The sequence below is a fragment of the Rhinatrema bivittatum genome, chromosome 4 (assembly GCF_901001135.1).
Source record: "Rhinatrema bivittatum chromosome 4, aRhiBiv1.1, whole genome shotgun sequence".
NCBI classification, from domain to species: Eukaryota; Metazoa; Chordata; class Amphibia; order Gymnophiona; family Rhinatrematidae; genus Rhinatrema; species Rhinatrema bivittatum.
Genome location: NC_042618.1, coordinates 469298195 through 469315175, shown reverse-complemented (window position 1 = coordinate 469315175; position 16981 = coordinate 469298195). Strand labels below are relative to the sequence as shown.

The following is a 16981-nucleotide window of genomic DNA, read 5'->3' as shown; positions in this document are numbered from 1 at the left end:
ATGTTCTGGATTACCGATTTTCCTCCATAAATTTCAGGAAAAATAGTCTTTGAAGAAAAATCTGAATTCCTTAGTTTATTTTCTTTTTAGCATTATTTATTTTCACATTTTTGTGCTTTCTGGTTGTATGTGCAATATATAGTGGGTAAAGTAGGTGGGTTTTTTAAAATAAGGTGCCTTACTTCACCACTCTATTTAAAAAATTTCTAGCCCGCTCTATCACCAATGCTAGGCAGGTTCCATAAAAAGCAATCATAAATAATAAACATTCAACAAGTAGCATAAAAACAGAAATCAAGTGGAAATCAAAACAAACAATAACCAATAAATATACAGATATAGAAACAGCAAAAAAATACAATCAAATTGTAAGATAAATTACCCTATTTATTTATTTAAATCACTTATTACCCATTTACTTCAACAAAAAGCTTATCTAAAAAATAAACAGCTGATAATATTCCAATAACCCCACAGATGAATTCTTTGATTCTGTGTTTACTAATGAGGATGTTGGGGAGATCCTAGTTCTAGAGATGGTTTTCAAGGGTGATGATTCATATGAACTGAACCAAATCATGGTGAACCTGGAAGATGTAGTAGGCCAGATTGACAAACTAAAGAGTAGTAAATGACCTGGACCAGATGGTATATTCCACAGGCTTCTGAAAGAACTAAAAAATGAAATTTTCCTAGCATGTAGCCAGATGGACTGAGGACCAATGGGTTTATGCTCCCCTGCCAGCAGATGGAAACGGAGTCAGGTTTCAAAGCTGACATCACCCCAGATTACACCCCTGCCATGACCTCAGCCCTTCAGTATTTCTCCGTTTCCAGCAGATGCGGACATGCTGTACCTATTGGGATCATTATACCTTTTGGAAGAAGAAATTCTACTTTTAAATTGGAGAAAAGATTGAGTCCCGCTCTCCTGCGGTGATACCTAAAGGTCCCTTTTCCAGTTGAGAATTCCTGAGGTGATTTCCGAGATCCCTCAGAGGTGTGCCTTGGTCCAGTAGCTGGTTCCTGGCGTGGACCTTGCTGCTGAAGGATAGCAAGTGCAGGAAGCCAAGTGCAGCAGTGACGGCCAAAGCCCTCTCCCCCCACAGTTGTAGACTGTTTCTGTACTCAGCCAGAAAGCGCTGAGCCCAGGAAAGTTTAAAAAAAAAAAAAAAAAAAAGCCATTGGAGAGGTATCGGTAAGAATTCCAAGAATTCCTCCGGTCTCCTTGCTCGGCATGCCTTAAGGGGAAGTGGGCTTCTGAGCAGGTTGAGCTGCCCCCCCCCCCCCCCCCCCGTGGCCTAGGCTCCGCTTTATGTTTGGTTGGCACACCATGTGGTAGGCCACGGCGGCGCTATCTTGCGTGTGTTTTTTGTGCCTGTATTGCCCAACATAGAGCTTCGGTACGTGCAATGTGTGTCAGTTCTGCGTATGCGCTGTGCGCATAACGCGTACAACTTACTAAATGCAGAATACAAGTAAAGCTGGGCACACGAGCTGTGTGTGCACCTTGCTGAGGCCTGCATAGGTGCCCAAAATCTATACGCACAAAATTGTAAACGCGAGCCATCTGACCTTGCAATTAACGTCGCCAATGGCTCCGGCAGCAAAGAAACATAAGCGCCTTTCTCTCTGTGCTGTTTATCATATTAGGGCTGCACAGTCTGACCTGGATTCTTGCTTATGTCAGCCTTGTGAGGAAGCCCAGGGAGAGTTGGCCTCCCTGGACTTTGCCAAGCCTGGCTTCTCCCATTCAGAAGATGAGTCAGCCACAGCCTTAACTGGAAGTACCCCAGATCTGAGTAACCCAGGTAGAGAGAAATTTAGTGGCACCTACCCAAGTACCTCTTGGCCTAGGCATGAACTGGCCGCTTTCTCTTAGGTGGAACTCTTTCAAGGCCTTCAAGCCTTCGTACAGGCGAGGTCTACTACCTCACTTGCCCCTGTCCAGACGGAACCTAAGCTGGTAAGCCCTCCCTCACCCAGTCCTATCGGCAGACCACAAGGCATGCATCGACTCACCATCGGTATCCCTGGCAGGGACCTGAATGGCATGGACGAAGAAGAGGATCCAGATTCCTTGGAAGATGGGGAAATCCCACCTGGTTTAGAAGCATATCTGACCAATTTACGGTTTTTCCATAGAGACGAGTTGCTGACCCTGATTTCCCAAATTCTGAATATGCTGGGAGTTCCTGGGACGGACTGTTACGGAACCAAAGAAGAATCTCATTCTGATTTCCCATTGGAAAGCCTCTTGCAACTTTCCAGAACTGGAAGCCATCCAGGAGTTGTTTGACCTGGAATAGGATGCCTCAGAAGCAAGTTTTAAAGCTGGACGATTGTTAGAAGCTCTATACCCACTGGATCTGGCAGCGAGAGATCATTTGCGTTTCCCTAAAGTGGATGAGTTGGTCTGTGCCGTCTGTAAGCGAACAACTATCCCAGTGGAAGGAGGAGTGGCCTTAAAGGATGCGCACGATAGGCGGATAGATTCCATCAAACAGGCCTTTGACGCAATAGCAATGACCTTACAGATTACTTCTTGTGCCCTGGTTGCTTGTTCGTGCTTGCTCTGCTCTCGGGAGGTGGATGATTTGGGGGCGAATTCCAGCGCGGTTATGGAACCCACCGCCGCCTTTTTAGCTGACGCGGGCTCGGACCTTGTCCATACCTCAGCCAGAGGAGTGGCCTCAGTGGTGGCGGCCAGAAGACAGCTATGGCTGTGGAATTGGTCAGCAGATGCAACTAACAAGGCCAGTCTCACAGATGCACTTTAAAGGATATCTCCTCTTCGGAAGCGAGTTGGAAAACTGGCCAGTAAATGGGGCAAATCTCCAGTACTCCAGCTACCAGAAGAGAAAGCAGTTACAGTGTCCCTCACCCATGAAGGGTCGATCTAGGGGCTCCCAATGCTTTTGCACCTACAGAAACTCGACATTTCGGAAGTCTCAGTCCTTTCGGAGTCGGCAGCCCAAGAGAGGGTCAGGCTCGGGTTCAGGTTTGTTCCGAACCCCCCAACTCACCCTCGGAACCAGGAAATAGAGGATCGAATGTCTCTCTTCTACCAATGATGGGTCAAGATCACTTTGGACAAAAGGGTACTGGAGGTCATATGAGAAGGATATGTGCTTGAATTTTGCAGCACTCCTTGGGACATACTCATGATATCTCCTTGCCACTCCCAGCACCAGAAGCAGGAAGTGGAGACTACCCTGTTAAGGTTCCTCAAGATGAGGGCTATAGTCCCAGTACCTGTGCCCCAGGAAAATATGGGGCATTATTCCATCTATTTCATTGTACCCAAGAAAGAAGGTTCCTTTCGCCCCCATCCTGGCCTGCAAGAGCGTCAACCGACATCTAGCAGTGATTCATTTCCGCATGGAAACCCCCATGCTGTGTGATAATGGTCATACAATCGGGAGAGTTCTTAACCTCCCTGGACCTATCCGAGGCCTACCTACATATTCCAATCCGGCAAGAACATGGTTTCCTACGCTTTGCGATATTGGGATGTCATTATCAGTTCCAGACAATGCCCTTTGGCCTGGCCACTGCCCCCAGAACATTTTCCAAGTTTATGGTGGTTGTAGCGGCAGCTTTGAGAAAAGAGGGATTCCTGGTGCACCCATACTTGGACGACTGGTTGATCCAAATGCGTCTGTTGATAAACACGATACGCCCTACGGTGAAGTCCTCTGTTTGATGGCGACAACCCTGGAAATATTGCCGTGGGTGTGGGCATACATTCAACCACTTCAATACTCCCTGCTGTAACATTGGAACCCAGTGTCTCAAGACTATTCATTTCGGCTCCACTTACTGATGGACGTTTGCTCTCAGCTCCGGTGGTGGCTGCAAGAAGATTATCTGGGCAGGGGTGCTTTCCTGTCCCCTCTGAACTGGCTGGTCCTTATGACAGATGTGAGCCTCCGGGCTTGGGGAGCTCACTATCCAGGATCTGACGGCCCAGGGGCGCTGGACCAAGGAAGAGGCCCTCTGGAACTTAAACTGCCTGGAAACCCGGGCAGTCAGATTGGCATGACTAAAATTCAGCCACATGTTCCAGGGTCAAACGGTCTGCGTAATGTCGGACAATGCAACAATGGTAGCCTACATCAACCGCCAGGGTGAAACCAAAAGCCAGCAAGTGTCACAGGAGATAGATCTCCTTATGGAATGGGCAGAAATACATCTACAGATGATCTCAGCCTCCCAAATTGCAGGAAAAGACAACGTCAGAGCAGACTGCCTAAGCAGGGAGAGTCTGGATTCAGGAGAAGTGGGTGTTGTTGGCCAAAGCCTTTCAGTTGGTAGTAGATTGCTGGGGTCTCCCATCCATCAACCTGCTGGCCGCGTCTCACAATGTAAAGGTTCCCCGATTTTTTTTCAGTCACAGAGGAGATCGTGGTCCCTGGCGATTGCCACTCTAGTTCAGACGCGGCCAGAAGAGGTATTGCTATACGCCTTTCTCCGTGGCACCTGCTGGGCAGGGTCATTCGCAGAATCGAGCACCACATGGGATTAATCCTACTAGTAGCTCCAGATTGGCCCAGGTGTCTGTGGTAAGCGGATATGCGGAGACTCCTGGTGGAGACCCCCCCCCTCCCCGTGCCTCCCATCGCACAAGGACCTGCAACTGCAGGGAGTGGTCCTTCACGAGGATCAGACTCAATTCTGCTTATGATCTCGCTCTTTAGCGGGCTCGCCTGATGAAGCGAGGATGTTCGGCGGCAGTAGTTACCACCTTACTGCATGCGCGGAAGTGTTCTCTACGTCCCTAGCGTATGTGCGGGTCTGGAGAGTATTTGAGGCCTGGTGCGAGGAATACAGTGTTTCCCCTCAGACTAATTCTGGAAGTTTTGCAGGATGGTTTGAATAAATTTTGATCCTTAACTCCTCGAAGGTCCAGGTACTGGCACTCTTCTGTTTCAGGGGTGAGGTGAACGGAACCCACCTGTTGGCTCACACAGACATGGCCTTTTTTCTGAAAGGGGTGAAGCACCTCTGGCCACCCCTATGGTGGCCGATCCCATTGTGGAATCTTAATCGGGTATTGGAGTTTTTGGCAGGGTCTTCCTTTCGGCCTCTGCGCAGTCTTTCCTTGTGTTTATTAACCCTGAAAACAGTGTTCCTTTTGGCTATATGCTCGGCATGTCGCCTCTCTGAACTACAGGCATTGTCATGTCGGGAACCGTTCCTCTGGATGATTCCAGGAGCATTACAGCTTTGTATCGTTCTATCCTTCTTGCTCAAGATAGTCTCGGAGTTTCATTTGAATCAGTCCATTTAGTTGCCATCCGTAGATAAGCACAAGGACGCGGAAGAATACCACCTCCTCTGCCATTTGAATGTCAGTAGGCTTTTGGTGCGATATCTGGAAGTTTCAGAACTGGTCCAAAAGACTGTTTGTCCAAAAGACTGTCCTTCACGATGGAAGGAAGCAGGGCGAACCAGCTTCGTGGGTTACCATAGCTTGCTAGATTAAGGAGGTGGTCCCAGGAGCCTTTGTGGAGGCAGGAAAGTCATTCCACTTCGGGTTAAAGCTCATTCCACTAGGGCTCCATCAGTCTCTTGGGCGGAAGCTAGACTGCTGTCTCCCGCCGACATCTGCCGAGCAGCGACATGGTCCTCCTTATACACCTTCTCCAGGTTCTATCACTTGGCCGTTTAGGCCCAGGAAGATGCAGCCTTTGCAAGGGCGGTGTTAACCAGATCGCGGGCAACCTCCCATCCCGATCGGGAGTAGCTTTTATACATCTCATTAGACCTGAGTCCATCTGGCTACCCACTAGGAAATGAAGAAATTAAGGAAAACTAAATTATCAGGTAAGTAGTGTAGACAGAAGGGATATACAGCAGGGACGGATACGTTTGATTTGGTATTTGTATTCGTTGGGACCCAAATCCGTTACTTCCGTTTTCGGGGGACCCCGATTCATCCATTAGTTACGTATGGATTCGTTTCCCATTAAAGTTAAAAAACAAAAATCAAACAAAAAACCCATCCCAACCCTTTAAATTTAATTAACTACAACCCCCCCACCCTCCTGACCCCCCCTAAGACTTGCCAAAAATCCCCGGTGGTCCAGCGGGGGTCCTGGAGCGATCTCCTGCACCTGACAGCCCAGGTATGCTGCCGGTATTCAAAATGGCGCCGATAGCCTTTGCCCTAACTATGTCACAGGGGCTACCGGTGCCATTGGTCAGCCCCTGTCACATGGTAGGAGCAATGGACGGCTGGAGCCATCTTGTGCAGGAGATCGCTCCAGGACCCCCGCTGGACCACCGGGGATTTTTGTCAAGTCTTGGGGGGGGGGGGGGTCAGGAGGGTGGGGTTTTTATTCGTTAGTGATACGTTGCATTCGTGGGGGATCGCCATATGTTTCGGAATCCCACGAATGCAACTAATAGGGACCTATACATTGCGGATTGCGCATTCGTTCAAAACGAATCCACATCCCTAGTAGAAGGTGGACTCTGCATCCTGCCCACGGCTGCCCAAGAATGGTGCCAAGAAATTACAGGTAAGCAGTCATCCAGTCCCTAGATCAGAGCATCTATAATCTTACTGGGGTTCAGTGTTTGAGTACAATTATGGCTATCCATTTTTAATCAAGTTTTTTCGATTTATGTCCACAATGGCTTTTAAAGAGAATACTGAAGGGCTAAGGTCACTGTAGGGGTGTATCTGGGATGAAGTCACCTTTGAAACCTGACTCCATCTCCATCTGCTGGCAGGGGAGCATAAACCCATTGGTCCTGAATCCATTTATCTAAACTAAGAAAAACAAAATTATCAGGTCATTTTTCATTCAGATCTATTAGTAAAAATTTGTAATCTGCCATTAAAATTGTCCATTGTACCTGAAAACTGGAGGCTGTGAATGTAACCCCAATATTTAAAATAGGGGTGATCTGGGAAACTATAAACCAGTGAGCCTGACTTCAATGCCAGGAAAAATAATGGAAATGTTCGAATGAACAAAATGACAGAACATATAGAAAGGACATGGTTTACTGGAAAACAGCCAGCATGAATTAACCCAAGGGAAATCTTGCCTCACAAATCTGCTAAATTTTTGTTTGAAGGGGTGAATAAGCATGTGGATAAAGGTGAACCAGTCGATGTGGTGTATTTGGATTTTCAGAAAGCATTTGACAAAAGTCCCTCATGAGAGGCTTCTCAGAAAACTAAAAAGATTTCTGGACAAATTGGGGAAAGTGCTCAGTTAATGTGCTCAAAGACAAAGATCCCCACACAAAGGTCTTTAGTCTCCTCCAAATTCTGGACAGTCCAGCAGAACCAGAAGCTATTATGGAACATGATATCCTCCCAGAATTACAAAGAACGATGTGGGAAAATCCTAATTCATGTGTCCCAGTTGCCAGGAAACTAGTCCTCTATCGAATACAAAAACTTCATAGAATTTGGGAAAGTGTAATTACCTCATCAGTCAGCATTGGGAGAATCAGCTCTCAAAAGAGCAAAGAAAACAAGGATTATGTGCAAATGCTCCACCAGAAGGTGTTCCAAAGCTTCATGCTGAATGCACGGATCTCCCATACATCTGTTCTGTTCTGCTTGGCTCAATACTTAAACAATTATATACAAAAACTGAAGCCTTTCCTTCCACCTGGTGAAGGAGTCGCATACCCTTACACCATTCTGCATCCAGGAGTGGTTATATGCCATCTGATTTGATCCATCTATGAGGCATTTGATACCACAGCATGTTGCTTGACAGCATCCATTGGAGCACACTGCAAAGGCTTGGTCAACAACCAGTAGCCTACGCAACAATGTCCATGACAAGTTGGCAGACATCTCTTGTCTGAGTGATCACCTTTTGGCGAGAAGTTCAGAGAAACACTCATTCAAATAAAAGAGCAACATGTGGCGTTCCAGTCCCTATATACTGGACCAGAGAACCACCTTTTGCAAGCCATTCTTTCTGTGTTTTTGAATTACCGTATGTTCCAGAGACTCCCCTTCCGGCTCATGCTCAACAGTGTGAATGCCATTGACCTAAAGTAACACAATAGCTCCAGTCCATACCTGGACCAGGTTTGTAACCACTTTCCCAATGCAGGTGGGGGGGGAATCTTTGGAGGTGTGGCATAAGATCAGCAGAGATCACTGGGTTCTAAAGAATGTGGAGTCTGGATACCACTTAGGTTTCTTCTGGCTTCCCATGCTTCATCACTCGGCCATCAGTCCAGATCCATCTCACTCAACACAACTTCACTTAGAGGTGGAGTCACTCTTCAAATCGAAGGCTGTAAAACTGGTTTCATCCCATCACCATAGCCAGGGGTTCCACTCACACTACTTCTTTATCCCCACAAAGTCTGGGAGACTGAGACCCATCCTGGAGTTAAGAAACCCGAACAAGCATATAATCTGGAAGAAGTTAAAATGAATTCTCTCCACACAATACTCCCCTTCATCTGCAGGGGATAATGGATGTGCCCTCTATATATGAAGGATGTTTATGCGCATATTCCCATCCATCCCTCTCATTGACATTACCTATGCTTTATGGTGGATTTCTCACTATTTATTTGTTTGTTTGTTTGTTTATTTATTTAAGCGGTTTTTTATACCGAGGTATAGCTAGCAGCCTTCACTCCGGTTTACAAATACAACAACCTATTACATTTAACATTATAACTTAAACAGAGAAAACTTGCATATTACAAACAGCTTCAATGTTTATAATAGTGTATCTGTACAGTGTCCACTATCTGTACAGTGTCCTCTCTTTCGGCCTCTCAGCAGCACCAAGGGTCTTGAACAAGTGCTTGGCTGTAGTAGCAGCGCATCTGAGACAACAGGGCATCCAAGCCTTCCCTCACTTGGTCAGCTGGCTCGTGACAGTGAACTCTGAAGAAGGTGTACTATCACCTGCAAAAATCTATACAGTCCTTACGATCTTTGGGATTCCAGGTGAATTTTGAGAAATTCTCATTTTCTCTCAGCAAATCAAATTCAAAGGAGCCTGGATAGATTCGTTACAGGAGAGAGCATTCCTTCCGTTAGATCGAGCGAACACTGATTGTTTGTATGCAAACTGTTGAGCACAGATCAGTCAAAGGCCAGAGAAATTCTAGTTGTTCTTGGCCATATTGCAGGTGCAATTCTCGTAGTCTCACTAACTTGACTTCACAAATGTCTCCTGTAATAGAGTCTGTACTCCAGATGGGACCAACTGGCTCAACCCCTGACTACCAAAGTGAAAATTTCGCAGGAAATGAAACAGGGTCTGTGCTGGTGACTAGATGCCTACATCTTTCAGGAGGGAGCAACACTCTTATCTACTCCCTCAAGTCACATTAGTGACGGATGCATCCACAAAGGCTTGTGGGGCTCTTTCAACTTGGGGAACTTGGCCATTCATAGAAAGACACATTCAGATCAATCTCTTAGAATTGAGAATGATAAGGTACACTTTAACAACCTTGATTTGCTGCCTCAAAGTAAAGAGCATTCTCATTCAAACCAACAACCAAGTAGCGATGTTCTATGTGAAAAAACAAGGAGGCAAAGGATCATGGACTCTGCCAGGAGGCAATAAAGATATGGGAATGGCATGCAGACATGAACCTGTTGTGCAAGTGACCTACCTTCCAAGGATCTCCAGTACGTTAGCAGATAGCCTTAGCACAAATGTTTCTGCATCAATGGCCATCAGTCTATAGGGATTTCCAGCAGTCAACTTTTTTAAAAAACAGAAAACTGCAGCAAACTCATATCCACTCAGGATGCTTTTCTGCTCAACTGGAATACAGATGTCATAAGAACATAAGAAATTGCCATGCTGGGTCAGACCAAGGGTCCATTAAGCCCAGCATCCTGTTTCCAACAGAGGCCAAACCAGGCCACAAGAACCTAGCAATTACCCAAACACTAAGAAGATCCCATGCTACTGATGCAATTAATAGCAGTGGCTATTCCCTAAGTAACTTGATTAATAGCCGTTAATGGACTTCTCCTCCAAGAATTTATCTAAACCTTTTTTGAACCCAGCTACACTAACTGCACTAACCACATCCTCTGGCAACAAATTCCAGAGCTTAATTGTGCATTGAGTGAAAAAGAATTTTCTCTGATTAGTCTTAAATGTGCTACTTGCTAACTTCATGAAATGCCCCCTAATCCTTCTATTATTCGAAAGTGTAAATAATTGATTCACATCTACTTGTTCAAGACCTCTCATGATCTTAAAGACCTCTATCATATCCCCTCTCAGCCGTCTCTTCTCCAAGCTGAACAGCCCTAACCTCTTCAGCCTTTCCTCATAGGGGAGCTGTCCATCCCCTTTATCATTTTGGTTGCCCTTCTCTGTACCTTCTCCATCGCAACTATATCTTTTTTGAGATGCGTCGACCAGAATTGTTCACAGTATTCAAGGTGCAGTCTCACCATGGAGCGATACAGAGGCATTATGACATTTTCCGTTTTATTAACCTTTCCCTTCCTAATAATTCCTAACATTCTGTTTGCTTTTTTGACTGCTGCAGCACACTGAGCTTTTCCATTGATTGCCAGAATGGTGCAAGAAGACTGGGTCTGTCTGATCCTCATAGTCCCAGCATGGCTCACACAAGTTTGATTCACTTATCTAATATAACTGTCGGCAGCCCTCTGATCTCTCTTAGATCAGTGTTAGTGTTCGTGGTAGTTGTGGGTGGATCCTTGGGCTGGTGGAATATCCCGAGAGGGACCACCGGTCAGGCTCAGAGTATGGAGACAGACACACACTAATTCTTTTATTAAACAGTATATTGAACCACCAGAGGTGGCAGTAGTGAGCTGGAAGAGCCCGGCTGGGCTGTAGTCCCTCAGGCACTGGAACAGCGATCCTGGATAACTGAGCTGTAGAGAAACTGAAATATAGTGAGTAGGCAGGGTATGCAGAGTTCAGGAACAGAACCTTGATGGTAACACTCACACAATAGTCTCTTAGAAGCAGCCCAGGAGCTGAAATGAAGTAGGCCCTCGAGGAGCGAGTACCTTGTTCCAGGGAAAGCTCTGAGAGAGAGAGATGGTAACTCACTGGTGTTGTAGGCAGCGATGACTTCCAGGCAGAAGTGGTATTCAGGAGCAAGTCAGGGAACGTGGGCCCTCGAGGAGCAAGTACCGGTTCCAGACTGTGATCTGAAAAGCAGAGAGAAAGTGAGGCCCCCGAGGAGCGGGTACCCCTGGTAAGCCCAAGGAGGCAGAGTAGCTAGGAGAGTAAACCCTTGCTAACTCGATTCGTTAGCGATTTCAGAGACCTTAAATATCCGGTGAAGATGACATCACCTCAGGGGGACGCCCCTGAGGTTCGCGCTATTGCTGGTACTTGAGTCGGGGCCGCCCCGCGTGCGTGCCCTTAGGCTGCTAGGAAACATGGCGGATTGCAGCGTCTGGCAGGTCCAGAGACGCCAGAGGGGAAAGCATGAATACGCTGCGGCAGCCAAACTTCCAACAGGCAAAGAGGGAGTCACCAAAGAGGTAAGGTGGGCATAGTGGAAACGTCTGGTAGCGACGGTCGCAACAATCAGCTCATCTTATTAACCCAAGAGGAGGGACGTCCATTTCATCTGAACCTTCCCTCCCTCAGCTTGATGGCTTTGATGTTGAGCACTCGTTAATACTGGATTGTCCTTACCTAAGGAAGTGGAGGACAAAAGAGTATTTGACAGAAAACCATCAACTAGAAGAGCCTATGCTTTTAAATAGAAAAGGCTCTCCATATGCTGTCAACCGAATACTTTGGATCCCGTCACATGAGAATTTAGTTATTGAGCTATTTGCTCTCTTTTTGCTCCAGGAAGCACCTCCTCCGTAAGAGTATATCTCTGTGCCATAGTAGCTTTCCTTGCTCACATTGAGGATAAGCCAGTCTCCACTCATCCGTTAGTATTCAAATTCATGCAACTGCTACTAAACGCTGCTGCGCGATTGATCACTGGAACAAAGCGACATGAACACATCACTCCAACACTTAATAGTTTGCATTGGTTGCCAATTCAATAGCGAATCTTCGACAAGATTGGTATGACAATTTTTAAATTGATAGATTTGAGTTCCTGTCTATTAATATTTTACTAAAAATATATGAGCTGTCTTGTCAACTGAGATCTTCTCAACGAGAACTGCTCGATATGCCTTCGGTTAGACATGCTCGTCTTACAACAACAAGGGACTCTGCCTTCTCGGTTGCAGTGCCTGTATTCTGGAACTCCTTGCCTATGGAACTCAGAATGTTAGATTGCATAAAAAAATTTTGACTTTTAAAAAGTTTTTTGTTTTTTTTAAATTAAACAGGCATTCAGTTAAGAAGTTCAGTATTGACCCTCTTATGTGGCTGCTCGAGATCTTATGTCTTTTTATGTTTTTGTTTTCATTATGAATGTTTTATTTCTTGTTCGTACATTGCTTAGGCCATTCGTGTTACGTGATAAATACATTTTATTAAATGAAAATGAGACTTATGGCATTCAAAACCTCTGATTGTCAAACCACCTGTTTCATGGAACCTAAACGTGGTACTGGCACAACTAAGAAAGCTGCTGTTTGAACCCCTAAAGACGGCTTCACTCAAGTTTCTGACAAGGAAAGTAATATTCTTTGTAGCAGTCACATCAGCCAGACGAGTTAGCAAATTTCAGACTTGACTTCATTATCCTCCTTATATGCAGTTCTTGTACAATAAGGCAGTGTTCCACACCCACTCGAAGTTTCTACTGAAATTAGAATCAACTTTCCATATTAAATCAAGCTATTGTTTTGCCTACATTCTTTCTGAGGCCACATGTATGTGAAGGTGAGAGAGACCTTTATATCTTAGACTGTAAAAGGGCCTTGGCATACTACAAAAGAAGAACTCAGCCACGTTGTCAGGCTTTGCAACGTTTTGTCTCTTACGATGCTAACAGATTGAGCATAGCAGTTGCAAAAAGTGCTTTGTCCAGCTGGTTAGCAGACTACATTGCACGCTGCTATATGCTGGCAGGCCTACAGATTAAAGAGTCCATCAAGGCTCATTAAGTTAGAAGCATGGCTGCATCAGTGGCTCATCTATGAGTCATACCTCTCAGACATCTGCAAAGCTGAAATATGGACGTCCGTACACACCGTTGTGTCCCATTACTATCTGGTTGTCTCAGAGTGGCAGTACATTCGGAAAAGCAGTTTTGCATAGCTTGTTCACCCAGTAGTCTGTTTGCCATGGCGGGGCCTGGGTTGTTTATTCAGTAAATGCTCCACTGAAACCCTTCACTTGGGACCCCCTATATGTAATGGCTAATTCAGTCCTCCTTATTGATGGAAAAAAAGTTTGCTTACGATAAACAGTGTTTTCTATACATAGCAGGATGAACCAGCCATTCAGAATATCTGCCTGCCTCCCTGGAAGGTCAACTGCCTAACTAGAGTTAGCTCTAAAATTGATTGAAGGGGTTCATGAGGCAACACCCAAGCAGGAATTCCTGGGCACGCTTAGTAGAGCAAAAGCTCTACTAAGCGATGGAGGTCCGTTTGGTGCCATTGAGTGATGTCACCCCAGATGTAATCCTGCTATCTAAATAATACCTGTAAACCAGAGACCAATGACAAGTTTACAAGTAAAATATTGCAGAACTGCACAGTGACGGGTACCACTGGCGTGTTAGTGAAATCTAGTGAACTGCAGAGTGCTAGAAAACCTGGGAACAGACCCCTACTTAGTGTAGATTGTAGTGTTTTAAAAAGATACATATACTTTCTTTCTTTTTTTATTTTAATTGTTGCAGCTGCACAGTCGGGGCAGATGTCTGGAGAAGGCAAAGCCGGACCTCCTGGTGTGAATTCCCGCTTACCATTTCCACCTGGTGGCAGAGGCAGAGGACGCTTCCCAACGTCTGGCCCAGGTGGTGACAGATTTCCTGGACCTGGTGGCCCAGGAGGACCTCCTCCACCCTTTTCAGGTAAGGAGCTTGTCAGATTTGTTACTTAACTTTCACCCTTTTTAGAGGGTAATTTTAAAAGCCATTTCTGTAAGTAAAACAGACCATGGAAATGAGCTTTTACAAAACTGCCTGCCCTACATGCAGGTCAAAGTGTGTGCATAGGGCCTCTGTGCACATACTTTTACACACAACAAACACAAAGAAGCAGCAACACAAACACCATCACAGCACTAAAGAACAAAGGGATACAATTACAAATAACCTAATTCCAGTAACACGTACCATCAGTACCAAATTAAACAGCATACCAATGATCTCTTTTCTTCTAGTTAACGCACAGTCAGTAACAAAAAAATTTCCCATCATAACAGACCTGCTATATGACACAAAACCTAATTTTATAGCAATAACAGAATCATGGCTAAAAAAATCAGATGTAGTTCTATGGAATCAACTACCAAACAAAAACTAGGAGGTTTTCTCGATCCCAAGAATAAATAAAAGAGGAGAGGCGGATTATTATTAATCATAGAAAAAATATTTAAAACTAAATTACTCTCAATTAAAACACCGATGAATCATGAAATTGCCCTTTTTGATACTAATCATTTTCAAATCTGCCTGGTATACTGCCCTCCCAGTCTCCTCGAGCTAAATATCTCCCCACTAATAGAATTTTTCACAGCTCATCTAAATCCCTCTAAACCCACCATAATATTAGGTGACTTTAATCTACACATGGATGCCCTCCCCCTATCTAATACCTGCCAAACACTATTAGACATAATGACTGCACTAGGTTTTAAATTGATCACAGACAAACCAACACATAAAGCAGGCCACTCATTAGATCTAACCTTTATTAACAGTAGCCTCCTTGAAAACATAAAAACTGAATCCACACAAATCCCATGTTCAGACCACGTCCTCATTAACTCCCAGATAAAGCACAAAGGAACCATAAAAAAACAGAACATGGAACCAGCCGAATTCTCATACTGCCCCCCTTATAACACTGAAATTCTTAAAGACAAACTATCCAAAGAATTAACACTTAACAACTACTTAGATAGCCACAACGCTACAACTAACTGGCTAAACAGAATAACTTCTTTAACTAACAAACTAAACCCTCTACAAACTGCCTGCATTAAAGAACCAAAGTCAAACAATCCATGGTACAGTGAACAAATCAAAGAAGTAAAACGGATACTTAGAAAAAAAGAAAAAGAATGGAAAAACAACAAATCAACCGAGAATCTAACTAAGTACAGAAAACAACTAGCATACTACAAAAAAACAATCTTAGACACCAAAAAAAAAATACTACAGCTCAAAAATAGAAAAATTTGCAAACAACGCCAGAACCCTATTTAATATAGTAAACAACCTAACATGCGACAACACTATCAATCATGTAACCCTACAAAAAAATCAATGCAATCATGTAGCCCAATTCTTTAAAGACAAAATTGAGAATCTAAGGAAAAAAATCCCCGTAACTACAAAACAAGAGATTAGGATGCCCACTAGAGACGTCAGTATCTGGTCTGAATTTGAGGAGGTATCACACCCTGAAGTAGAAAAAATGATTAGGCAATTAAACCCTGCTACCCACAAAAGCGACACCATACCCATTACAGAACTTCAAAAAATAGCCGACACAATAACCCCAACCTTAACTAAAATCATCAACCTCTCACTAGACGAAGGAGTAATGCGGGATACCTTGAAAGGAGTCATAATCAAGCCAATTATTAAGAAAAAGAACCTTGACCCCTTAAATCTTAGCAACTATAGACCAGTCTCCAACTTACCCCTAATAGCCAAACTAATCGAAAAATCAGTTCAAAAACAACTATCTAACCACCTTGAAAATAACAACATACTATATCCAGCACAACATGGATTCCGCAAACACTACAGTACAGAAACGTTGCTATTGGCTCTATCAGACAATATCTTAAGAGGATTCGATACAGGAACACACTACATTCTGGTTCTATTAATCTCTCTGCAGCATTTGACACTCTAAATCACAGAATACTAATCAATAGACTGAAAGAAATAGGACTCACTAACAAACACTAAAATGGTTCGAGTCATACTTAAACAATAGATGTTTTCATGTACAAATCAAACATGCACTTTCAGACAAAGTCAAACTGCTAACTGGTGTCCCACAGGGATCAGCCCTATCTGCAACACTCTTTAACATCTACCTCCTCCCAGTATGTCACTTACTAGCAGGACTGGGAATCATACATTACATTTATGCAGATGATATACAATTACTGTTACCCATTCCAAACACCATTGAAGAAACAATGAAACTAGCCAATATGTACCTAGAAATAATCAAACAGCTCCTAAACCAGATGGAATTGGTTATAAACTGACAAAACTGAATTCTTACATCTTGAACGTAAAAACACTCACCACACACAACCAACATTCACAATCAAAAATATTCAAACCACTGAGTTAGCAACAAAAGTTAGGGATCTAGGAGTAATAATTGACCCTGAGCTAAACATGAAACAACACATCTCACAGAAAATAAAAGAAGGTTATGCAAAACTAATGATCCTAAACAATTTTCGCACAGTTCTACAAGCATGATATTCGCTAGCATAGATTATTGTAACTCCCTGCTGTTAGGACTACCTCAATCTACAATTCGGCCTCTGCAAATATTGCAAAATTCCGCTGCCAGAGTTTTGACAGGCAAAAAAAAGAGTGACCATATTACAGGAACACTTGCTGAACTCCACTGGCTTCCAATTGAACAAAGAATACAATATAAAGCACTTTGTATAATCCATAAACTAATCCACGATGATAAAGCCGACTGGCTTAACACGCACTGCGCGTGCATGTACCACAAAGAAACCTGAGATCTGCAAATAAAGCTCTACTAACTGTCCCCTCTGTCAAATCAGCACATCTCATGCAAGTAAGGGGAAAGAGCACTGTCACTGGCTGGTCCTGTACTCTGGAATACCATGCCACTCGAAATAAGACTACAGACAAATCTGAAATT

General features: G+C 44.2%; 1 protein-coding gene across 2 annotated transcripts in view; it reads left to right on the top strand.

The window, feature by feature from the left end:
• The window catches only part of CPSF6 (cleavage and polyadenylation specific factor 6), a 135886-nt gene that overhangs the window by 28931 nt on the left and 89974 nt on the right, over positions 1-16981 (top strand). The window contains exon 5 of one of the 2 annotated variants that reach the window (XM_029597222.1): positions 13783-13956. In XM_029597222.1, the coding sequence (XP_029453082.1) occupies positions 13783-13956 (174 nt within the window). Of the gene's footprint in view, positions 1-13779; positions 13957-16981 lie in introns of both variants that reach the window. The other variant, XM_029597221.1, reaches the window with a different exon arrangement.